The 26305-nt window shown below is 42.8% G+C and overlaps 1 protein-coding gene across 13 annotated transcripts in view; it reads right to left on the reverse strand.

Annotated features, from left to right (window-relative positions):
• LOC106608626 (nuclear factor 1 B-type) overlaps nucleotides 1-26305 on the reverse strand; it is a 98113-nt gene that overhangs the window by 10829 nt on the left and 60979 nt on the right. For 5 of the 13 annotated variants that reach the window (XM_045721612.1, XM_045721608.1, XM_045721615.1 and 2 more), the window contains 7 exons: nucleotides 25636-25704; nucleotides 23307-23427; nucleotides 22812-22942; nucleotides 16673-16804; nucleotides 16139-16323; nucleotides 13722-13863; nucleotides 6827-6909 (listed from right to left, as the gene is read on the reverse strand). In XM_045721612.1, coding sequence (XP_045577568.1) covers nucleotides 6827-6909; nucleotides 13722-13863; nucleotides 16139-16323; nucleotides 16673-16804; nucleotides 22812-22942; nucleotides 23307-23427; nucleotides 25636-25704 — 863 coding nt within the window. The remainder of the gene's footprint in view (nucleotides 1-6826; nucleotides 6910-13721; nucleotides 13864-16138; nucleotides 16324-16672; nucleotides 16805-22811; nucleotides 22943-23306; nucleotides 23428-25635; nucleotides 25705-26305) is intronic. The other 8 variants (XM_045721609.1, XM_045721614.1, XM_014206684.2 and 5 more) reach the window with 3 other exon arrangements.

Here is a 26305-nt window from a genome sequence, read left to right on the forward strand (position 1 = left end):
TACTGAAACATCAACGGTGACTGCATCTCTACAGCTACATACTGAAACATCACCGGTGACTGCATCTCTACAGCTACTTACTGAAATATCACCGGTGACTGCATCTCTACAGCTACATACTGAAATATCACCGGTGACTGCATCTCTACAGCTACATACTGAAATATCAACGGTGACTGCATCTCTACAGCTACATACTGAAATATCACCGGTGACTGCATCTCTACAGCTACATACTGAAATATCAACGGTGACTGCATCTCTACAGCTACATACTGAAATATCACCGGTGACTGCATCTCTACAGCTACATACTGAAATATCACCGGTGACTGCATCTCTACAGCTACATACTGAAATATCACCGGTGACTGCATCTCTACAGCTACATACTGAAATATCACCGGTGACTGCATCTCTACAGCTACATACTGAAATATCACCGGTGACTGCATCTCTACAGCTACATACTGAAATATCAACGGTGACTGCATCTCTACAGCTACATACTGAAATATCAACGGTGACTGCATCTCTACAGCTACATACTGAAATATCAACGGTGACTGCATCTCTACAGCTACATACTGAAACATCAACGGTGACTGCATCTCTACAGCTACATACTGAAATATCACCGGTGACTGCATCTCTACAGCAACATACTGAAATATCACCGGTGACTGCATCTCTACAGCTACATACTGAAATATCATCGGTGACTGCATCTCTACAGCTACATACTGAAATATCAACGGTGACTGCATCTCTACTGCTACATACTGAAATATCACCGGTGACTGCATCTCTACAGCTACATACTGAAATATCAACGGTGACTGCATCTCTACAGCTACATACTGAAATATCAACGGTGACTGCATCTCTACAGCTACATAATGAAATATCACCGGTGACTGCATCTCTACAGCTACATACTGAAATATCACCGGTGACTGCATCTCTACAGCTACATACTGAAATATCACCGGTGACTGCATCTCTACAGCTACATAATGAAATATCACCGGTGACTGCATCTCTACAGCTACATACTGAAATATCACCGGCGACTGCATCTCTACAGCTACATACTGAAATATCACCGGCGACTGCATCTCTACAGCTACATACTGAAATATCACCGGTGACTGCATCTCTACATCTACATACTGAAATATCAACGGTGACTGCATCTCTACAGCTACATACTGAAATATCAACGGTGACTGCATCACTACAGCTACATACTGAAATATCACCGGTGACTGCATCTCTACAGCTACATACTGAAATATCAACGGTGACTGCATCTCTACAGCTACATACTGAAATATCACCGGTGACTGCATCTCTACAGCTACATACTGAAACATCAACGGTGACTGCATCTCTACAGCTACATACTGAAACATCACCGGTGACTGCATCTCTACAGCTACTTACTGAAATATCACCGGTGACTGCATCTCTACAGCTACATACTGAAATATCACCGGTGACTGCATCTCTACAGCTACATACTGAAATATCAACGGTGACTGCATCTCTACAGCTACATACTGAAATATCACCGGTGACTGCATCTCTACAGCTACATACTGAAATATCAACGGTGACTGCATCTCTACAGCTACATACTGAAATATCAACGGTGACTGCATCTCTACAGCTACATACTGAAACATCAACGGTGACTGCATCTCTACAGCTACATACTGAAATATCACCGGTGACTGCATCTCTACAGCTACATACTGAAATATCACCGGTGACTGCATCTCTACAGCTACATACTGAAATATCAACGGTGACTGCATCTCTACAGCTACATACTGAAACATCAACGGTGACTGCATCTCTACAGCTACATACTGAAATATCCCCGGTGACTGCATCTCTACAGCTACATACTGAAATATCACCGGTGACTGCATCTCTACATCTACATACTGAAATATCACCGGTGACTGCATCTCTACAGCTACATACTGAAATATCAACGGTGACTGCATCTCTACAGCTACATACTGAAATATCAACGGTGACTGCATCTCTACAGCTACATAATGAAATATCACCGGTGACTGCATCTCTACAGCTACATACTGAAATATCACCGGTGACTGCATCTCTACAGCTACATACTGAAATATCACCGGTGACTGCATCTCTACAGCTACATACTGAAATATCACCGGTGACTGCATCTCTACAGCTACATACTGAAATATCACCGGTGACTGCATCTCTACAGCTACATACTGAAATATCACCGGTGACTGCATCTCTACAGCTACATACTGAAATATCAACGGTGACTGCATCTCTACAGCTACATACTGAAATATCACTGGTGACTGCATCTCTACAGCTACATACTGAAATATCAACGGTGACTGCATCTCTACAGCTACATACTGAAATATCACCGGTGACTGCATCTCTACAGCTACATACTGAAACATCAACGGTGACTGCATCTCTACAGCTACATACTGAAACATCACCGGTGACTGCATCTCTACAGCTACATACTGAAATATCACCGGTGACTGCATCTCTACAGCTAAATACTGAAATATCACCGGTGACTGCATCTCTACAGCTACATACTGAAATATCACCGGTGACTGCATCTCTACAGCTACATACTGAAATATCACCGGTGACTGCATCTCTACAGTTACATACTGAAATATCAACGGTGACTGCATCTCTACAGCTACATACTGAAACATCACCGGTGACTGCATCTCTACAGCTACATACTGAAACATCACCGGTGACTGCATCTCTACAGCTACATACTGAAACATCACCGGTGACTGCATCTCTACAGCTACATACTGAAATATCACCGGTGACTGCATCTCTACAGCTACATACTGAAACATCACCGGTGACTGCATCTCTACAGCTACATACTGAAATATCACCGGTGACTGCATCTCTACAGCTACATACTGAAACATCACCGGTGACTGCATCTCTACAGCTACATACTGAAATATCACCGGTGACTGCATCTCTACAGCTACATACTGAAATATCACCGGTGACTGCATCTCTACAGTTACATACTGAAATATCAACGGTGACTGCATCTCTACAGCTACATACTGAAATATCACCGGTGACTGCATCTCTACAGCTACATACTGAAACATCACCGGTGACTGCATCTCTACAGCTACATACTGAAACATCACCGGTGACTGCATCTCTACAGCTACATACTGAAATATCACCGGTGACTGCATCTCTACAGCTACTTACTGAAACATCACCGGTGACTGCATCTCTACAGCTACATACTGAAACATCACCGGTGACTGCATCTCTACAGCTACATACTGAAACATCACCGGTGACTGCATCTCTACAGCTACATACTGAAATATCACCGGTGACTGCATCTCTACAGCTACATACTGAAACATCACCGGTGACTGCATCTCTACAGCTACATACTGAAATATCACCGGTGACTGCATCTCTACAGCTACATACTGAAACATCACCGGTGACTGCATCTCTACAGCTACATACTGAAACATCACCGGTGACTGCATCTCTACAGCTACATACTGAAATATCACTGGTGACTGCATCTCTACAGCTACATACTGAAATATCAACGGTGACTGCATCTCTACAGCTACATACTGAAATATCACCGGTGACTGCATCTGAAAGACGACACCCCAAGTCGGTGAAACTCCTCCACCTTGTGTGTCTGGTCTCTCCACCCAACCCGCCTCAGAACAACTGTCTCAAACACACAGGAGAAGTGTCAATATATCTCATAACTCTACCTAATAAATATCTAGAGCCGGGGTGAGATGGCAAAAACAACAAAGGGAGTATACCTATGACATTGTTTACTCCACAGTGTATAGTCGCCTAGTGCCAGTAACCACAGGATGAAAGAGCCAGCTTCTTAGGTTTAAATCATCCTGAACCACAAACAACACAGACAAAGCCTGACTAATAAAATATAAGCATGATGAATCCTTCAAGTCTTTTCTATTCATTTAGTATTCAGCTCACAGTGTTAGTTTCATTTAATTGAATATAATATAAATTGATATTTTACACTATCGGCCAGTGAGACAACATTGAGTACAGCTGTTTAGTGACTTAACTGAGAGAAGTAGCAGGGCAATGAAAAATGTGGCATATGCCCAAAATAGTCCACCCCGCGATAGAGAATCATAGCATCATTAACAAACAGCACATTTTCTGCCTGCTGTACCTTTGCCAAGCTGCAGAAAAATACAGGCCAGGCTTTGTCATTACGTTCAACAGGAACGGTAGAGAAGAGAAACCACTGATTATTATGTAGCCGCGTGCAGATGCATTCAATTAAGCGTGGTTGGAAAGTCTTGGCTTCGGACCAGCGTGTGAGTGTGCTTCATGAGGAGGGGCTGGCGCTCCAAGCCTCCTTTTCCACCCTCGCTGACCACGATGATCCTAACCTCACACACACTTCAGCCACATCTTTCCAGGCGCCGGGACAACCGTTCGACGCCAACAACACCAAACAGTCTGGCTCTGGTCTGTATCATACACTGTCTGTCTGAATATTCTGACGTACAGAATAGTAGGGGAAGACAAGAAACCCACCCACTGTCTAATGGATACTGAACCACGACAGACAAGTAATTGATAAATGTGTATTTTTGTGCACTTTCTCCCTTCTGTACTATTGATGATACAGCATACATTGGCAAGAAAAGGTTTGTGAACCCTTTGGAATTACCTGGATTTCTGCACAAATTGGTCATAAAATTTGATCACAACAATAGACAAACACAGTCTGCTTAAACTAATAACACAAACAATTACACGTTTTCATGTCTTTATGAACACACCATGTAAACTAAACATTCATAGTGCAGGGTGGAAAAAGTGCGTGAACCCTTGGATTTAATAACTGGTTGACCCTCCTTTGGCAGCAATAACCTCAACCAAATGTTTTCTGTAGTTGCGGATCAGACCTGCACAACGGTCAGGAGGAATTTTACAAAACTGTTTCAGTTCATCAATATTCTTGGGATGTCTGGTGTGAACCGCTCTCTTGAGGTCATGCCACAGCATTTCAATCGGGTTGAGGTCAGGACTGACTGGGCCACTCCAGAAGGCATATTTTCTTCTGTTGAAGCCATTCTGCTGTTGATTTACTTCTGTGTTTTGGGTCTTTGTGCTGTTGCATCACCCAACTTCTTTTGAGCTTCAAGTGGCGGACAGATAGCCTTATATTCTCCTGGAAAATGTCTTGATAAACTTGGGAATTCATTTTTCCGTAAATGATAGCAAGCTGTCCATGCCCTGAGGCAGCAAAGCAGCCCCAAACCATGATGCTCCCTCCACCATACTTTACAGTTGGGATGAGGTTTTGATGTTGGTGTGCTGTGCCTTTTTTTCTCCACACATAGTGTTGTGTGTTCCTTCCAAACAACTCAACTTTAGTTTTATCTGTCCACACAATATTTTACCAGTAGCGCTGTGGAACAACAAGGTGCTCTTTTGCGAACTTCAGACGTGCAGCAATGGTTTTTTTTGGACAGCAGTGGCTTCTTCCATGGTGTCCTCCCATGAACACCATTCTTGTTCAGTGTTTTATGTATCGTAGACTCGTCAACAGAGATGTTAGCATGTTCCAGAGATGTTTGTAAGTCTTTAGCTGACACTAGGATTCTTCTTAACCTCACTGAGCATTCTGAGCTGTGCTCTTGCAGTCATCTTTGCAGGATGGCCACTGATAGGGAGAGTAGCAACAGTGCTGAACTTTCTCCATTTATAGACAATTTGTCTTACTGTGGACTGATGAACATCAAGGCTTTTAGAGATACTTTTGTAAACCTTTCCAGCTTTATGCAAGTCAACAATTCATAATCTTAGGTCTTCTGAGATCTCTTTTGTTCGAGGCATGGTTCACATCAGGCAATGCTTTTTGTGAATAGCAAACTCAAATTTTGTGAGTGTTTATTATAGGGCAGGGCAGCTCTAACCAACATCTCCAATCTCATCTCATTGATTGAACTCCAGGTTAGCTGACTCCTGACTCCAATTAGCTTTTGGAGAAGTCATTAGCCTAGGGGTTCACATACTTTTTCCAACCTACACTGTGAATGTTTAAAATATGTATTCAATATAGAGAAAAATACAATAATGTGTGTGTTATTAGTTTAAGCACACTGTGTTTGTCTATTGTTGTAACTTAGATAAAGATCAGATCACATTATATGACCAATTTATGCAGATATCCAGGTAATTCCAAAGGGTTCACATACTTTTTCTTGCCACTGTATACATGATATTCCTCTGTGGACTGCCTTACAAAATGTGAATCAAAGCTAGACAACTGTATCACGGGAGTGCAGGTCTGTTTATATGTCTGTGATGACTGACTGGCATATATAGTAGCTACATTTTAGACACTATTTGAAGAAAACAGGACCTTACACCCTCATCTATTATGCTACATCTAATGACTTTCTGCCCCATACCGAAAATAATTAGGTAAAAGCCATTCCACAATATTACCTACATACAGTATATGGAATGGTACAAAAGGTACCCATATATCTCCCATAAGTCCCCACTAGACTATATTATGCAAGAGTCACAGGAGCGAGCACTGTCAGGAAAAGTTGATGTCTGTGATAGTTTTATTTCTCAGACTCCCCTGAGCCAGAACATATGACACAATGTGGTTTAACTCCCAGACACAGAATGTAATATCTCCATGGACTCAGACTCCTTTTGGAGGGAGGTGGAGAGGGAGGAAGGGAAGAAAGGTCGTTGTACTGTGTCTCACCTGTTGTTGGTGAAGGAAGGCTGGGTCTCTAGAGCTCAGTCCTACAAAACGATTGGCTGTGGGGGTGCCCGGGGCTGAGTAGCCTGGAAGAACACACACACGGACAGATATTACATATTATTTATCTGTATAGAAAATGTAAAGTGGTACAGTAGTGGTACAGTAGTGGTATAGTAGAAGTGCTACAGTAATGATGGACAGTAGTGGTGGAACAGAGTGGTATAGTAGTAGTGGTACAGTAACGGTGGACAGTAGTAGTGCTACAGAAGTGGTATAGTAGTAGTGGTGGAAAGAAGTGGTGGTACAGTAGTGGTATAGTAGTAGTGGTACAGTAATGGTGGACAGTAGTGGTGGTACAGAAGTGGTATAGTAGTAGTGGTGGTACAGTAGTGGTACAGTAATGGTGGACAGAAGTAGTGGTACAGTAGTGGTATAGTAGTAGTGGTACAGTAATGGTGGACTGTAGTAGTAGTATAGTATTAGTGGTACAGTAATTGTGGACAGTAGTAGTGGTACAGTAGTGGTATAGTAGTAGTGGTACAGTAATGGTGGACAGTAGTAGTGGTACAGTAATGGTATAGTAGTAGTGGTAGAATAATGGTGGACAGTAGTAGTGGTACAGTAGTGGTATAGTAGCAATGGTACAGTAGTAGTGGTACAGTAGTAGTGGTATAGTAGTAGTGGTATAGTAGTAGTGGTACAGTAATGGTGGACTGTAGTAGTAGTATAGTATTAGTGGTACAGTAGTAGTGGTATAGTAGTAGTGGTACAGTAATGGTGGACTGTAGTAGTAGTATAGTATTAGTAGTACAGTAGTACTGGTACAGTAGTAGTGGTACAGTAATGGTGGACTGTAGTAGTAGTATAGTATTAGTGGTACAGTAATTGTGGACAGTAGTAGTGGTACAGTAGTGGTATAGTAGTAGTGGTACAGTAATGGTGGACAGTAGTAGTGGTACAGTAACGGTATAGTAGTAGTGGTAGAATAATGGTGGACAGTAGTAGTGGTACAGTAGTGGTACAGTAGTAGTGGTACAGTAGTAGTGGTATAGTAGTAGTGGTAAAGTAGTGGACAGTAGTAGTGGTAGAGTAATGGTATAGTAGCAGTGGTACAGTAATGGTGGACAGTAGTAGTGATACAGTAGTAGTGGTAGAGTAATGGTATAGTAGCAGTGGTACAGTAATGGTGGACAGTAGTAGTGATACAGTAGTAGTGGTAAAGTAATGGTGGACAGTAGTAGTGGTACAGTAATGGTATAGTAGTAGTGGTACAGTAATGGTGGACAGTAGTAGCGGTAGAGTAGTAGAGGTACAGTAGTGGTACAGTAATAGTGGTATGGTAGTAGTGGTATAGTAGTGGTATAGTAGTAGTGGTACAGTAGTGGTATAGTAGCAGTGGTACAGTAGTAGTGGTATAGTAGTAGTGGTTTAGTAGCAATGGTACAGTAGTAGTGGTACAGTAGTAGTGGTACAGTATTGGAAAAGTAGCAATGGTACAGTAGTAGTGGTACAGTTGTGGTATAGTAGCAATGGTTCAGTAGTAGTGGTACAGTAGCAGTGGTATAGTAGCAGTGGTACAGTAGTGGTATAGTAGCAATGGTACAGTAGTGGTACAGTAGTAGTGGTAAAGTAGTGCTATAGTAGCAATGGTACAGTAGTAGTGGTACAGTAGTAGTGGTACAGAGGTACTGGTATAGTAGTAGTGGTACAGTAGTGGTATAGTAGCAATGGTACAGTAGTGGTATAGTAGCAATGGTACATTAGTGGTACAGTAGTAGTGGTACAGTAGTAGTGGACAGTAGTGGTACAGTAGTAGTGGAACAGTAGTAATGGTACAGGAGTAGTGGTACAGCAATGGTGGACAGTAGTGGTACAGTACTGGTACAGTAGTAGTGGACAGTAGTGTTACAGTAGTAGTGGTAAAGTAGTGGTGGACAGTAGTGGTACAGTAGTAGTGGTACAGAGGTAGTGGTACAGTAGCAATGGACAGCAGTGGTACAGTAGTGGTGGACAGTAGTGGTACAGTAGTGGTACAGTAGTAGTGGTAGAATAGTAGTGGTACAGTAGTAGTGGTACAGTAGTTGTACAAAAGTAGTGGTACAGCAGGAGTGGTACAGTAGTAGTGGTAAAGTAGTGGTACAGTAGTGATGGACAGTAGTGGTACAGTGGTGGTAAAGCAGTGGTACAATAATAGTGGTACAGTAGTGATGGACAGTACTGCTACAGTAATAGTGGTACAGTAGTGATGGACAGTAGTGGTACAGTAATAGTGGAACAGTAGTGGTGGACCCTAGTGGTACAGTAGTATTGGTACAGTAGTGGTACAGTACTGGTACAGTAGTAGTGGTACAGTAATGATGGACAGTAGTGGTACAGTACTGGTACAGTAGTAGTGGTACAGTAATGATGGACAGTAGGGGTACAGTAGTGGTACAGTAGTAGTGGTACAGTAGAAGTGTTACAGTAGTGATGGACAGTAGTGGTACAGTAGTGGTACAGTAGTAGTGGTACAGTAGAAGTGGTACAGTAGTGATGGACAGTAGTGGTACAGTAGTGGTGGACAGCAGTGGTACAGTAGTGGTGGTACAGTAGTAGTGGTACAGTAGTGGGACAGTAATAGTGGTACAGTAGTGGTAGAGAAATAGTGGTACAATATCGGTACAGTAGTAGTGGACAGTAGTGGAACAGTAGAGATGGACAGTAGTAGTGTTACAGTAGTATTGGTAAAATAGTAGGACAGTAGTAGTGGTACAGTAGTGGGACAGTAGTAGTGGTACAGTAGCAGTGGTACAGTAGTAATGGTATAGTAGTAGTGGTACAGGAGCAGTGGTATAGTTGTAGTGGTACGGTAGTGGTATAGCAGTAGTGGTAGAGTAGTGGTATAGTAGTAGTGGTCCAGTAGTAGTGGGACAGTAGTAGTGGTTCAGTAGCAATGGTAGAGTAGCAGTGATATAGTAGTCGTGGTATAGTAGTAGTGGTATAGCAGTAGTGGTACAGTAGTAGTGGTATAGTAGTAGTGGTATATTAGTAGTGGTACGGTAGTAGTGGTATAGTAGTAGTGGTAGTGGTACAGTAGAGGTATAATAGTAGTGGTATAGTAGATGTGGTACAGTAGTGGTGGTACTGTAGTAGTGGTACAGTAGTGGTATAGTAGTGATGGTATAATAGTAGTGGTAGAGTAGTGGTATAGTAGTAGTGGTACAGTAGTGGTATAGTAGTAGTGGTATAGTAGTAGAGGTCCAGTAGTAGTGGTAGAGTTGTAGTGGTACAGTAGTAGTGGTACAGTAGTAGTCATACATTAGTGGTACAGTAGCAGTGGTATAGTAGTAGTGGTACGGTAGAAGTGGTACAGTAGTGGTATAGTAGTAGAGGTATAGTAGTAATGGTACAGTAGTGGTATAGTAGTAGTGGTATAGTAGAGGTATAGTAGTAGTGGTATAGTAGTAGCGGTATAGTAGTAGCGGTACAGTAGTAGTGGTACAGTAGTAGTGGTATAGTTGTAGTGGTACCATAGTGGTATAGTAGTAGTGGTATAGTAGTAGTGGTACAGTAGTGGTATAGTAGTAGTGGTACAGTAGTAGTGGTACAGTAGTGGTGGTACAGTAGGAATGGTACTGTGGTAGTGGTATAGTAGTAGTGGCACAGTAGTTGTGGTACAGTAGTGGTATTGTAGCAGTGGTAGAGTAGTATTGGTACAGTAGTGGTATAGTAGTTGTGGTACAGTAGTGATATAGTAGTAGTGGTACAGTAGAGGTATAGTAGTAGTGGTATAGTAGTAGTGGTACAGTAGTAGTGGTACAGTCGTAGTGGTACCGTAGTGGTATAGTAGTAGTGGTATAGTAGAAGTGGTATAGTAGAAGTGGTACAGTAGTGGTATAGTAGTAGTGGTATAGTAGTAGTGGTACAGTAGTAGGGGTACTGTGGTAGTGGTATAGTAGTAGTGGTACAGTAAGTAGTGGTACAGTAGTGGTATAGTAGTAGTGGTACAGTAGTAGTGGTATAGTAGTAGTGGTATAGTAGTAGTGGTACAGTAGAGGTGGTACAGTAGTAGTGGTACAGTTGTGGTATGGTAGTAGTGGTATAGTAGTAGTGGTGCAGTAGTGGGACAGTAGTAGTTGTGCAGTAGTAGTGTTAAAGTAGTGGTATAGTAGTAGTGGTATAGTAGTAGTGGTACAGTAGTAGTGGTATAGTAGTAGTGGTAGAATAGTGGTATAGTAGTACTGGTATAGTAGTAGTGGTACAGTAGAGGATGTACAGTAGTAGTGATACAGTAGTAGTGGTATAGTAGTAGTGGTACCGTTGTGGTATAGTAGTAGTGGTAAAGTAGTAGTATAGTAGTAGTGGTATAGTAGTAGTGGTACAGTAGAGGTGGTACAGTAGTAGTGATACAGTAGTAGTGGTATAGTAGTAGTGGTAAAGTTGTGGTATAGTAGTAGTGGTAAAGTAGTGGTATAGTAGTAGTGGTATAGTAGTAGTGGTATAGTAGTAGTTGTACAGTAGAGGTGGTACAGTAGTAGTGGTATAGTAGAAGTGGTACAGTTGTGATATAGTAGTAGTGGTGCAATAGTGGGACAGGAGTAGTGTTAAAGTAGTGGTACAGTAGAGGTATAGAAGTAGTGGTGAACAGTAGTAGTGGTATAGTAGTAGTGGTACAGTAGTGGTATATTAGTAGTGGTATAGTAGTAGTACAGTAGAGGTACAGTAGTGGCGGTACTGTAGTAGTGGTACAGTAGTGGTGGTACTGAAGTAGTGGTACAGTAGTAGTGGTACAGTTGTAGTGGTACCGTAGTGGTATAGTAGTAGTGGTATAGTGGTAGTGGTACAGTAGTGGTATAGTAGTAGTGGTACAGTAGTGCTGGTACAGTAGGAATGGCACTGTGATAGTGGTATAGTAGTAGTGGTATAGTAGTAGTGGTATAGTAGTATTGGTACAGTAGTGGTATAGTAGTAGTGGTACAGTAGGGGTATAGTAGTAGAGGTACAGTAGTAGTGGTACAGTAGGTACAGTAGTAGTGGTACAGTAGTAGTGGTACAGTAGTGGTATAGTAGCAGTGGTATAGTAGTATTGGTACAGTAGTGGTACAGTAGTGGTATAGTAGTAGTGGTATAGTAGTAGTGGTACAGTAGTGGTGGTACAGTAGTAGTGGTACAGTATTAGTGGTATAGTGGTAGTGGTATAGTGGTAGTGGTATAGTAGTGGTGGTACAGTAGGAATGGTACTGTGGTAGTGGTAAAGTAGTAGTGGTATAGTAGTGGTACAGTAGTGGTATAGTAGTAGTGGTACAGTAGTAGTGGTATAGTAGTAGTGGTACAGTAGTGGTATAGTAGTAGTGGTATAGTAGTAGTACAGTAGAGGTACGGTAGTGGTGGTACTGTAGTAGTGGTACAGTAGTGGTGGTACTGAAGTAGTGGTACAGTAGTAGTGGTACAGTAGTAGTGGTACCGTAGTGGTATAGTAGTAGTGGTAAAGTGGTAGTGGTACAGTAGTGGTATAGTAGTAGTGGTACAGTAGTGGTATAGTAGTAGTGGTATAGTGGTAGTGGTATAGTAGTGGTGGTACAGTAGGAATGGTACTGTGGTAGTGGTAAAGTAGTAGTGGTATAGTAGTGGTACAGTAGTGGTATAGTAGTAGTGGTACAGTAGTAGTGGTATAGTAGTAGTGGTACAGTAGTGGTATAGTAGTAGTGGTATAGTAGTAGTACAGTAGAGGTACAGTAGTGGTGGTACTGTAGTAGTGGTACAGTAGTGGTATAGTAGTAGTGGTATAGTGGTAGTGGTATAGTAGTGGTGGTACAGTAGGAATGGTACTGTGGTAGTGGTAAAGTAGTAGTGGTATAGTAGTGGTACAGTAGTGGTATAGTAGTAGTGGTACAGTAGTAGTGGTATAGTAGTAGTGTTACAGTAGTGGTATAGTAGTTGTGGTATAGTAGTAGTACAGTAGAGGTACAGTAGTGGTGGTACTGTAGTAGTGGTACAGTAGTAGTAGTAGTGGTATAGTGGTAGTGGTATAGTAGTGGTGGTACAGTAGGAATGGTACTGTGGTAGTGGTAAAGTAGTAGTGGTATAGTAGTGGTACAGTAGTGGTATAGTAGTAGTGGTACAGTAGTAGTGGTATAGTAGTAGTGGTACAGTAGTGGTATAGTAGTAGTGGTATAGTAGTAGTACAGTAGAGGTACAGTAGTGGTGGTACTGTAGTAGTGGTACAGTAGTGGTATAGTAGTAGTGGTATAGTGGTAGTGGTATAGTAGTGGTGGTACAGTAGGAATGGTACTGTGGTAGTGGTAAAGTAGTAGTGGTATAGTAGTGGTACAGTAGTGGTATAGTAGTAGTGGTACAGTAGTAGTGGTATAGTAGTAGTGTTACAGTAGTGGTATAGTAGTAGTGGTATAGTAGTAGTACAGTAGAGGTACAGTAGTGGTGGTACTGTAGTAGTGGTACAGTAGTGGTGGTACTGAAGTAGTGGTACTGTAGTAGTGGTACAGTTGTAGTGGTACCGTAGTGGTATAGTAGTAGTGGTAAAGTGGTAGTGGTACAGTAGTGGTATAGTAGTAGTGGTACAGTAGTGGTGGTACAGTAGGAATGGCACTGTGGTAGTGGTATAGTAGTAGTGGTATAGTAGTAGTGGTACAGTAGTGGTATAGTAGCAGTGGTGTAGTAGTATTGGTACAGTAGTGGTACAGTAGTGGTATAGTGGTAGTGGTACAGTAGAAGTGGTACAGTTGTAGTGGTACAGTAGTGGTACAGTAGTAGTGGGACAGTAGAAGTGGTACAGTTGTAGTGGTAATAGTAGTGGTACAGTAGTAGTGGGACAGTAGAAGTGGTACAGTAGTAGTGGTACAGTAGTGATGGACAGAGGTATTTTGCAGTGCCAGAGAGAGAAGGAAAGGAAGCTCACCGTTGTACTCACCTTCTGATGTGATGGGCTTGGTGTCGGGCATGGATAGGGAGACAGGTCGCACTGTGCCATGGTGCGGAGAGGGGGCCAGGACCGGGGTGAAGTGGCCCTGAACCTTCCCCACCTGGCTACTGCTGTTCGGCTGTGTGTGTGTGTGTGTGTGGGGGGGGGGGGGTACAGGTTAGTGATACAACTCCTGTACTACTTTTATTTATTATTATTATTATTTTATTTTGTTTAACTAGGCAGGTCAGTTAAGAACAAATTCTTATTTACAATGACAGCCTAGGAACAGTGGGTTAACTGCCTTGTTCAGGGGTAGAACAACAGATTTTTACCTTGTCAGTTCTGGGATTCAATCTAGCAACCTTTCGGTTACTGGCCCAACGCTTTAACCACTAGGCTACCTGCAGTCACTTGACAAATGTTTTTCAACATTACAATATCCAAGGTGAGTTTTGAATACTACAACACATTTTTACACTGTTTACTTTGGTAAATAATTGCCTCCTCAAAGACATCGTTAAAGAAAAGTTACCAAATAAAGTGTGTTTTATGGTATTGTTTGCACAGTTCTGTAGTGTAAGGAAAATGCTGCCCTCACTTGAAAGAGAGAGGGAGAGGCAGAGAGAAAGCGCGCACGAGAGAGAGAGAGGGAGAGAGAGAGAGAGAGAGAGAGAGAGAGAGGACATTCTCTATCAGACTGCAGGAGACGGTGTGGGTGTATTGGACACTGTGGCGCTCTAAGTTCAAACCTCAAACAGGCCTTTATGAAAAAGACTTGTGTCCACAGGGTTCCTTAAACATATGAATAGAATGCTTAATTAGAGTGTATTATAATCTGCTTTACAGCATAAAAACATTCTGTCTGCCGTCCATGGGATTATAAGCGCTGTGTTATTTGCCGAGACGCCCTCCGCGGCAAACACACACTCCTTCCAGCACCATGGCGGAGAGGGGCCAGTAATTCCGCCAAAAGAGAGCCGAGGCCCCGGCAACGGCAAATATTTACGACCTCTATCATTCCCTGTGGTTTTGTCTGGGGTAACAACAGTATCTCACGGCTCCTTCACGGCTCTCTCATCACTTTCTGCCTCGGTCACTCTCTCTCTCTCTGCACAGTGACACAAGTGTTAAGTGTGTACCCAATGTATAAAGTATTCTGTCAGGTTTATCAGACGTTTCTGATACATACTGTGTTACGAGCCTCTGTAATCATATTAGTTTGAATAAAAAAGGGGCAATTTTCTTTGGAATATTGAGTTGGTGATACGGTGTATATTTCACATTTAGGTTGTTCTCACTTATCAAGATGCTCTTATCCATAGATATTTATAAAATAGACTTATTTCAGAGTTAGGTCTGGATTCAGTCATTGCAGAAAGGGATTTTTTTTTATTCCAGAAAGGTGCTTTAGATTTGAACCGCAGCATATTTTGAATGGAGGGAGTTGGAACTTGACACTTGATTAAGAACCTGGCTAAGGAGTCATCCAGTGCATCTTACATCCTGTGTCAACTCCTTCCATCCAATTCTGTGCAGATCAAATGCACCACAGGAAGAGTGGTGCAGTGAAGCCACCATGTGCAATGATTGAGCTAGTCTGATTATGATTATAAAGAATAATGAATTGAAGCCTAACTGACAAAACATTTTTTAAGGACTTTAAAGTTCATTCTGCACTTGCCACAAAATTCTACATTTTGCCACAACCATTCATTTCAACCTGCTTGAAATGCTGGGGGAAAACAAGGAGCTTTATGTTGACCCTTCCAGATGGATGTTCATAACAGCTTTACAGTTCACTATCAATCAACACCGACATTGTCCAGACGTTCTCAAGTGGCAAATGTTATAAAGCCCCGAATTAATTATTTATTTTCTCAAGGTGAAGGACAAATATTACAATTGCCACAAAATCTGAAGGAGTGAAAATATTTAAGGGAATCTGGCATAAGATCAACATTTGATTGTTGTAAAAATGTCAAGGGCACAAATTGTTGTGGGCCAGGTATTATTTTGGGCATACACAGGGACCTTTAGAAATAACCTTTTCAATTTGCCAGTGGGTTTTTCAGAGGAAATTTAATACTAAATTGATTATGAAATTTAAAAAAATTGATACTTGATTCAATCGTCACATTGAAAAGCGTTCTACTGCAGAGCCAAGGTTGTCCCGTGGCCTTTAACTACTTCCAGTATTTAACAAATCGTTTTTCATCAAAAGTTTGCCAGAAAAACTAAACTCTAAACTCCCGAACTTCACCTTCAATAATTTCACTGTTCACAAACACTGGCAGACAATTAGGCCTATTGTGGAGAGAGAGATTGTGTACAGTCAATTCCTCTGGTAAATAGAAGAAGTGAAGTAGGAACTGAGCCCAGCCCTCCTCCTCTCCGGAGTACCACACACTCACCTGGCTGGTCTGTGGGCTGGACGGGTCGTAGCTGGACACGTAGCTCTTCAGGGAGTCAGGGGGGTTGAGATGGGGCGGGTAGCGGATGGTAGGGTGGGAGAAGTAGGGTGACGGGGCGGGGGGGAGGATGGCAGAGGCAGAGAACTGCAGGGGGGAGTGGGGGGGAGGGCTCCTCGTTGATATAACTAAGGAGAAAAGGAGAGAGGGAGAAACAGAGAGAGAGAGAAACAGAGAGAAACAGAGAGGGAGAAACAGAGAGTGAGAGAAACAGAGAGGGAGAAACGGGGGATAGACAGAGAGACACATTCAGAGAGGGAGAGAGGGAGAGAGGGAGAGAGAAACAAACTATCAAACAATATGCTCATGGAAAACCAAAAATGTACACATTACAATCCCAACTAATTCAAATGAGTTTGGGGGGTGAGGGGGATGCATCACAAAAAACAAATTCAGTTCAATCACTTTCTTGTAGAGGTCACTGTAGGTCACTGAGTGAGCATGTCTAGACTTAGTACAGGTCCTTAGCCTACTCACCACTGTGTCCGATGCCTGTGAGTCCGGGGTGGTGGTGCTGGGGAAAAGTGCTCAGTCTGGGGGAGGAGTCCTGCGGGGAGGTGGGGCTGAAGAGAGGCTTCTCGGGCTTTTTCATGGTGGGAGACGACAGGTCTGGAAGACACACATGCACATCTGGTCAGGGGGGTTACCTGCTGTGACGTCTTTCAAACATACTCTGATTTTGTGCATGTGATGGCTGCGACTGTATATGCTTGCCATCACTGTAATTCTACTCTTTCGACATGTTTCCCAATGTCCTTATGCAAGGTATGACAACAGAACTGAACATGGAACAGAGTGGACTCTAAGACCTAATGTTCTGTGACAGTAGTGGTTCTCCCAGCAGGGCTTATTGTCCCTCCCAGGGCCTGTCACAAGACCTTTATATTCCCACGTCTCAGACCTCAGACCATGTGTCTCCTACTCTCTAATTACCTGCATAGATTCTCTCTCTCTCTCTCTCTCTCTCTCTCTCTCTCTCTCTCTCCCTCTCTCTCCCTTTCCCTACCCCTCCCTCCCTCCCTCCCTCCCTCCCTCCTCCCTCCCTCTCCCTCCCTCCCTCCCTCCCTCCCTCCCTCCCTCCCTCCCCACATGATTCGGGCTCTAGTCCCTCCCTCCCCCCTCCCTCCCTCCCTCCCTCCCTCCCTCCCTCCCTCCCTCCCTCCCTCCCTCCCTCCCTCCCTCCCTCCCTCCCTCCCTCCCTCTCTCTCTCTCCCCCTCCCTCCCTCCCTCTCCCTCCCTCTCTCTCTCTCTCTCCCTCCCTCCCTCCCTCCCCACATGATTCGGGCTCTAGTCCCTCTCTGTTCCCACAATAGGGAAGGATCCACCTGAGGAGGGGAAGGTGACTCATCCCAAACCAGGAGAGGGACAAAGGCCTCAGAAATCCAGGGAATTTCCCCACTCTGAAATGTGTAAAGGAAGCAGCTTAAGACCTTGTAGATTTTTTTTTAATCAACATGAGCTATACCTCAGACAAGATGGATAGATTTTCTTTATTTCTTTTCTTTTTTAGACGGATTTTTGGTCAAAATAATTTTAGGCTATTGTACTATGGTTTTGACTTGTTCTTATGTGGTGTAACGTTCTCAAAAATATATTCTTGACCTTTCCTAAATTGACATAATTACGCAATGGACATTTATGGAGAAAGTCCTATGATTCAGAACAACATCAACAGAATTGTGTGTAGTAAACAGTTACTGTGTTGCAACTACTCAAAATGAGCAAGAGAGGAATTTAAAAAAAGAATCGCTCTGGTCTGGGAACTGACCAATATAAAATCATAGAATCCACCTAGAACAACACATTTTTACATGTCAAAATGACTTCAATCTGTTAGTGTTATCTCGTGTTCCACTCCTACAAATTAGAGAGTAAGCTAGGGCGTGCTCATGCCAGGGTGACCCAGACCGACGAAAGGGCTATGAATCTATGTGTATCTAGCTGTTAAATGCACCACCGGGTTAGTGTGAGGAGACAGAATGAACTAAAGGCTGCAGATTTCGTCGGAGCATTAGATATGAAGAATTGATATCTTCTTCAGCTTTAACAGCTGTTTGTCATCAAACCAGTCGCTGAGTGAGGATTTGAGTGCAGTGCCCCCAGAAAAAGTAAGGGGAACGGCTAGGCGTACATAATTCCACAACTGTACAGTAAAAGCAATTTCAGAAAGTTTACTTTTGAGGACAAAGAACATGACAGAATTACACCTATTCCTTGCAGTGTAAAAGGGTTTCGTCGGGCTAGCCATGTAAAATAAATAACCATTTGGCACTTTGGACGGCCTCATATGGGTTTAATATCAGTCCACTTCTTTTTTGATTCCCTCTTTACAGAGTAATCGTTGTCTCGTGAATTTTCTGCCCTCTCCTCTTCTCCCTAGCCGTAACATATCAGCATGTGTTCACCCGATACTGTTAGGTATAAACACAAACCAGCTAGCACATTTGGTTCCTTGGAAGTTGTGGGAACGTACGTTTTTGGTTTCCCATTGGTTCTGGGAACGAAGTCATACGTTTTCTGACCGGTAAAACTGAAATGTAGCCTGTTCTGGGAACGTACATTTTTAGGTTGCAGGGAGGTTCTGACAACGTTTTACTATGGTTCCCTGAAGTTTTCCTAGGAGATTTTACTAATGTTCTGAGAACGGAAGTTATAGGTTAATAACTATTATTATTATAAGTTATTAAATAAAGTCCTGAGAACATGTTTCAATAAGACTTTTAATAACACTGCTAGCTTAGTTTAGGTTAACTGTTTTGAACTCCAAGCGCAGATAGGACACTTGGAAATTAATTTGCTTAGGCATGAATCATGATTCAAACCTATGATCTTCTGTTCTCTATCAATGGAATTAGTCCACTGCACCACCAGGATGGTGCCCGCATGCCATGTTTTATTAACTCATGCAAAGCTGTTCATTTTAGTCTATTCAAACAAGCACTCATTAAGATCTGAAGTGTCGCCAATTAGTGGGGGTGGCCAACACACCTGAACACACTTAACAAGCTAGAGGATAGAGAGAGATTTGTTTACGCTGAAAACAGAATGTGTATGTTTTTAAATAACATTCCTCGAACGTTCTTTGAACATTACTGTTTTCTTGTGTTTTTTGCGGGAATTTTCTGAACATTCTGAGAACATTCATTTAAATAGAACCATGAGGAAACCTGCAGAAAACATTATACTGAAGTACCGAAATTCCCATCAGAGATACATACACTGTGTGTACAAAACATTAGGAACACCAGCTTTTTCCATGACATACAGTAGACTGATTAGGTGATTCCAGAAAGCTATAATCCCTTATTGATGTCACCTGTTAAATCTACCCACATCAGTGAAGATATAGGGGATGAGACGGGTTAAAGAAGGATTTTTAAGCCTTGAGACAATTGAGACATGGATTGTGTTTGTTTGACATACAGAGGATGAATGGGCAAGACAAAATATTTAAGTGCCTTTGAACGGGGTATGGTAGTATGTGCCAGGCACACTGGTTTCTTTCAAGAACTGCAACGATGCTGGGTTTTTCCACCCTCAACAGTTTTCTGTGTGTATCAAGAATGGTCCACCACCCAAAGAACATCCAGCCAACTTGACACAACTGTGGGAAGCACTGGAGTCAACATGGGCCAGCATCCCTGTGAAACATATGGTTCTCAGAACGTTATGTGCTAGCTGGGTATCCTGCACCGTTCCCAGAAAGTTGTGGGAAGGTTGTATGCAAAATAACCATAGGACAACCACGCTCTCACCAAGCTCTAAGAAACGTATGTTTCTCAGAACGTTATGTGTTAGCTGGGAAAACAGCATGAGAAGGAAGGGAAAAAACTAGATCAAATCCCAAAGAAAGCTCGTTTAAAGAAGCGAGGGGGAAAAAAACAACTCTGTTGGATGTTGGAACCTTCTGTGCTCAAGCGTTTATCTGTCGTAGTGTAGTGAGACGAGAGGCGTCCCTCTCCCTTCCAACCCTAGGGCTTAAGGGTAGTGTGTCTGTGTGTGTGTTGGGGGAGAACAATCCGGAAATACAGGACAGTGAGGGCTTAATTAAAAACGCTATGGGCTCCGCCCTGCACCACGAGACCAGGTAATGAGACATACTGTACACCCCTCCCTGGAGGATCTCTCACACACACACACCCTTCTCTCTCTCTCTCTCTCTCTCTCTCTCTCTCTCTCTCTCTCTCTCTCTCTCTCTCTCTCTCTCTCTCTCTCTCTCTCTCTCTCTCTCTCTCTCTCTCTCTCTCTCTCTCTCTCTCTCTCTCTCTCTCTCTCTCTCTCTCTCTCTCTCTCTCTCTCTCTCTCTCTCTCTCTATAGTGGCGTTATCAGGGCTAGGCGTGGGACGGCCCACCAACTGGGCTTGCCACCTGTTGAGTCAGGCAGCTCCTCTGAGACCTAGCTTCATATCCGAGTCGGTTTCAAACGGGAGACCGCCGCACCTGCCCGCCCATCGTTCTCTCTCTTTCTCTCTCTCTTTCTCCCTCTGACACACAAACACGTTCCTGGATATGCACACACACACCTGTTCACCCTAGCGTCACCCCTTCACTCTCGCAGCCTAACAACACAACAAGTTTATAAATAAAGTCTGCTCACAGCCACAATCGCTACAACTCCCACTAGCATTTCCTCATTCTCACTTTGTTCTTTTTTTGTAGCTTCCGGCACCTGGTATTCCCAGGCGGGCTCCCATCTCAGTACTAACCAGGCCAAACCCTGTGTTCAGGGTAGTCTGGCCACAAGCATATTTTTTTTATGCCATTTTCTCCCCGAATTAGGTCCCTTGGCTCATCTCTGCAACTCCTCAATGGAATCGGGAGAGGCGAAGTTCGAGTCATGCGTCCTCCGAAACATGACCCACCTGGAAGACTACTTCTTATCACACTGCTCGCTTAACCCGGATGTCAGCCGCACCAATGTGTCAGAGGAAACACTGTTCGACTGACGACCGGAATCAGCTTGCAGGTGCCCGGCCATGTCACAAGGAGTCGCTAGAGCACGATGAGTCCACCGGCCAAACCCTCCCCTACCCCGGATGGTGCAGGGCCAATTGTGCAACGTCCTATGGGCTCCTGGTCACGGCCGGTTGTGACACAGCCTGGGATTGAACCCCAAGCTGTAGTGGCGCCTCAGCGCTGCGGTTTTAGTGCTTTTGACCGATGCACCATCCATGACTATCATGCTCACTTTAATTGGTGCAACACTGCATTCCACAACAGAATCACTACCACACTGAAAATCCCACTCACTTCGCTTCAACACTGCAACTCTCACTCAGATTGGTGAGAAAACAGGAAGCAATAAGGAAGCCCCCAAACTATCAGAGAACTCAACAACCCTCCAAACCAGCTTACAGTATCAACAGGGGGATGTTCTTACCAGTTCACTCATTATATAAAGCTTGATTTCCTGTCAAGGATTCCACTAGTCACACAGCATGTTTTTTCAAAGCATTCGGGAAAAAACTACACTAAATATAAACGCAACATGGAAAGTGTTAGTGTTTCATGTTTCATGAGCTGAAATAAAAGATCCCAGAAATGTTCCATTGAACAAAAAGCTAATTTCTCTCAAATTTTCCACACAAATTTGTTTACATCCCTGTTAGTGAGCATTTCTCCTTTACCAAGATAATCCATCCACCTGACAGTTTTGGTATATCAATAAGCTAATTAAACAGCATAATCATTACAGAGGTGCACCTTGTGCTGGGGACAATAATAAGCCAATCTAAAATGTGCAGTTAAAATGAGTAAAACAAGTTTATATTTTGGGTTCTGATGGGGTATGACAGTTGAATTAAGCTAAGGAGGCATCTACTGTATAAGTTATATCCTTTGAGAATTAATGGGTATATATCATGAATTTAAACGTCTAAAAATGGATGTAGCAACTGCTGATTTCTTCTTTAAGCTTAGCTCATTGAATGTTTTTACTGTAAATCACAGCGGGGGAAAAAACAATCCATCTCTAATTAGCTTGGTTTATGACAGAGTATTTGTATATATTGAGCATGTAGCCTTTTATGACAATGTAATCATAAGGTTTGGTGTTTACGATCTGACCTGAGGCTAGCATGTTATCACATGTCATTACATCAACAGCCAAGTTGAATGGGCTCACATCGAGGGAACAAGGTGCCATATCATTTTATCAACATACTGTAACCACTCGCTGTGGAGTCGAGAGGCAATGATAACATTGGGAACATCTTGACAGTCGAAGAGTGACACTTGCTCTTGTCCACTGAGCCTACATGACCCACCACAGATCATGGTGGGGCTACTTGTGCTCTACGAAGAGTCAGGACAGATATTGAATAATGTGGCATCTGTATTGAATTGAATTGTATTGTATTTCATTGTACTGTATGGTATTGTATTGTATTTCCGAGGGAATTATATTTGCTTAGCTGCAGTAATAATCTCTGATTATTAATTCCTACAATGCAGAATTTTTGGTAGATTAGGGATTATGTTCCCCCAATCTAGATTAGTCAACTATCTTGAAGTGTTCTGTTTTGAGAACATTCCATTTGCGATTTAGGAATCTAGAACCTTGAAAACATTCCCAGTATAGCTTCTGTAAACCTCCTACAGTGTCACACACACATACCTCCCCTCTCACCTTCTCTCTCGTGCCAGGTCCTGCTGCCACTAGCTGGGGAGCTAGGTGAAGAATAGAAGTCGGGGCCAGTGGGACTGGTCTCCATACTCTCCTCTATGTTGAGGGTCTTGGGCCGTTTACTGAAGAAGGAGGAGAAATTATGAGTCACAACATATGTATATTTTCTTTGATCCTTTATCACAGCCAGTGAGGTTGTAAAACAAAAGTACCTGTATCGTATGCTTACTGATGATGTATTGTCCAGATGCCTGAGTGTAAACAGACTTGAACTAGAACAAACAGCCAAATATGGAAGCAATGCTATAAAATAAATGACAGAGTAAGACTATACATTTAACTCCCGAGACACTAAACTGAAATCAGTTTTACATTCCCCCCTCCTGCATCTCATTCAAAGTTCAGAGGTCAATGTGTGACAAGAGGTTCCCATGTGATGCGTGAGAAAGAGAGAGGGGGCAGGGTAGAGTCCTGCAGTAGACTGACCTGCCAGGTGGGGAGGAGAGGGAGCGATGGAGGCCCACACTGGAGTTCAGGTCATGGTAGTACGGCTGACTAGGCATGTCGGCCATGGAGAAGTTCACCCCTGCCCCCTGGGTGATGGGCGCTAGAGAGGAAGGAGAGGAAAAGAGAGGTACAGGTTGGATACCTCCTGGTCACTAGCATGCTGATTGGTTGGCTGCTGAAGCTTTGATAGGCTTCTGATGTGATGTGACCTTGAACTTGGCCAACAACTTCATTAAAATGATCTCAGTGTACATGATCCCCACTCACATGTTAAATAAATGTTAAATATATATTTTTTAAATAGAATGATTGAACATCATTTAACTTTTGCATTCCACCAGCACACTGCAAACTCATGAACTGAGCCACACCCACCAGGCCTCTGATTAGTTCCTACCTATTGTAATTGGTCAAGCACATATCAATAAGTGCACTGAAGTTCACTTTCATGGTGGTTGTATGTGTGATATGCTTTGAGTACCACAGCCCACCATCACTGTGTGAAATTAGACTTTTTTTTCTCCCTGTGGTTGATGGCCGTGGGGGAGGGATATTGTTTCAGGGAGGACAGCTGATTGTTTACCAGGGCACTCTGTAAACACTCCTTCCTCTCTTGAAACTGCCGCTTGCGAAGGGAGCACTGTGAGTGCGGTGGGTGGGTGTGTGGGTTACTAGGATGGTCTGGACTCGACGGGAGTCTGGAGTGTGTGGTGGCCTTTGTTGTGGTCTGAGGTTCACCACTGGCATGAGCTCCAGCCTCAGAACTGGCAACCTCAGCATTGCAGTCTCAGAACTAGCAACCCCAGCACTGCAGCCTCAGAACTGGCAACCCCAGCACTGCAGCCCAAACTGGCCCAGCACTGCAGCATCAGAACTGGCAACCCCAGCACTGCAGCCTCAGAACTGGCAACCCCAGCACTGCAGCCTCAGAACTGGCAACCCCAGCACTGCAGTCTCAGAACTGGCAACCCCAGCACTGCAGTCTTGGAACTGGCAACATGCAGCAGCCCTGACATTTGCTACCCCTAACCAAGCTGTGGCGCGTTCCTCTCTCCCAAGGGCATTTGTGTTTTAATTCCCTAACGAGACTCTCTCCTCACTCTCTCTTTCTCTCTCTCTCTTCTCAACATACTGTGTGTCATGCCACTCACTCTGACATCAAGTAATTTAACTGTGTTGAAGCAAATATGACCCCTGACTTCTGAATCTTAACAATGCCCAGCACAAAATAACAATGACGCTAGTACACCTGTTACTGTTTTTTTCTTTCTTTCATTTGAATTTGCATTTAAGTACTGCAGAGCTGCAGTACTCACTGAGTTTTAATTGGTTTAAAGGCCTAATCCGAAAAATAACAGATCAAAAATGTTAGAATACAGGACACAACTTCCGTATGTTGTGGGACCAGTGGTGTAAAGTACTTAAATAAAAATACTTTAAAGTACTACTTAAGTAGTTTTTTGGGGTATCTACTGTACACTTTACTTGACTATTTATATTTTTGACTACTTTTACTTTTTCTTCACTACATTCCTTAAGAAAATATTGTACTTTGTACTCCATACATTTTCCTTGACACCGAAAAGTACTCATTACAATTTGAATGCTTAGCAGGACAGGAAAATGGTCCAATTCAGGCACTTATCAACAGAACATCCCTGGTCATCCCTACTGCCTCTGATCTGGCGGACTCACTAAACACACATGCTTCATTTGCAAATGATGTCTGAATGTTGGAGTGTGCCCCTGGCTATCCATACATTTTCAAAACAAGAAAATCTGGTTTGCTTAATATAAGGAATTTGAAATTATTTATACTTGTACTTTTACTTTTGAAACTTAAGTATATTGTAGGAATTACATTTACTTTTGATACTTAAGTATATTTTCAACCAAATATTTTTGAACTTTTACTCAAGTAGAATTTTACTGGGTGACTTTTACTTTTACTTGAGTCCTTTTCTATTAAGGTATCTTTAATTTTACTCAAGTATGACTAATTGGCTACTTTTTCCACCACTGTGTAGGACACAACAGCACTTGAGCAGTACAGGTAAATCCTGCCTGAGGGAACCATTGTCCTCAGCTAACTGCGGAGAGAGATACCTGAAAGAACATCTGTCATCGTCTTTGAGAAGGGCAGTCTATACAAACACACATTCGCGCACACATACACACCTGTCTACTGTAGACACACACATACTGTGTTCTAATGCTTGCTCGACTGTTTTTCCCGCTTTTGTACTGTAAAGCTCACTCTTTTTGAATCGACAATGAGTAAAATGATATATGAATGTACTGTACTTACTTCTGGACACCCGCACCAGCTCCGAAACACTGAAGACTCCTGATTTGATGAAGCTGTCTTCCAAGTAAACTGCAGAAACAAAAACAAAGATAGACAATATATATCAATACAATATATCAATCAAAACATTAAACGATATGCTTTGTGTTCTCGGAACTTACAGCAAGTTACATTCATAATGATTTAAGCTGGTGATAAAGTAATAAATCGTTACTTGATTCCCTGCTTACTGCAAACGGGATGAGCAGAAATTCTCGACCAAAATATTTTTTCATAAAACAGAGCATCCTTCATCGACCCACCACCTATAGCCCACCACCTGGTGGTTCTCTGTAGCTCAGTTGGTGGAGCATGGCGTTTGCATCACCAGGATTGTAGGCTTTATTCCCAGGGGCCACCCATACGTAAAATGTATGCACAGATAAAAAGCTAAATGCCGTATATAATATTTATTATATTAACACAGCTACAAACTGAATACTGTCAATACTGAAAATACTGAAAATACTGAAACATGGAGGCTTTGAAGTACAATATGTATGGGGGCCAGAATGTAAGAAAAAAATCTCAGAACCAATCAGTCAAGCCTGGTCCCAGATCAGTTTGTGCTGTTTATATACAGTTGAAGTTTACATACACTTGAAGTCATTAAAACTCGTTTTTCAACCAC

The sequence above is a fragment of the Salmo salar genome, chromosome ssa07 (assembly GCF_905237065.1).
Source record: "Salmo salar chromosome ssa07, Ssal_v3.1, whole genome shotgun sequence".
NCBI lineage: Eukaryota > Metazoa > Chordata > Actinopteri > Salmoniformes > Salmonidae > Salmo > Salmo salar.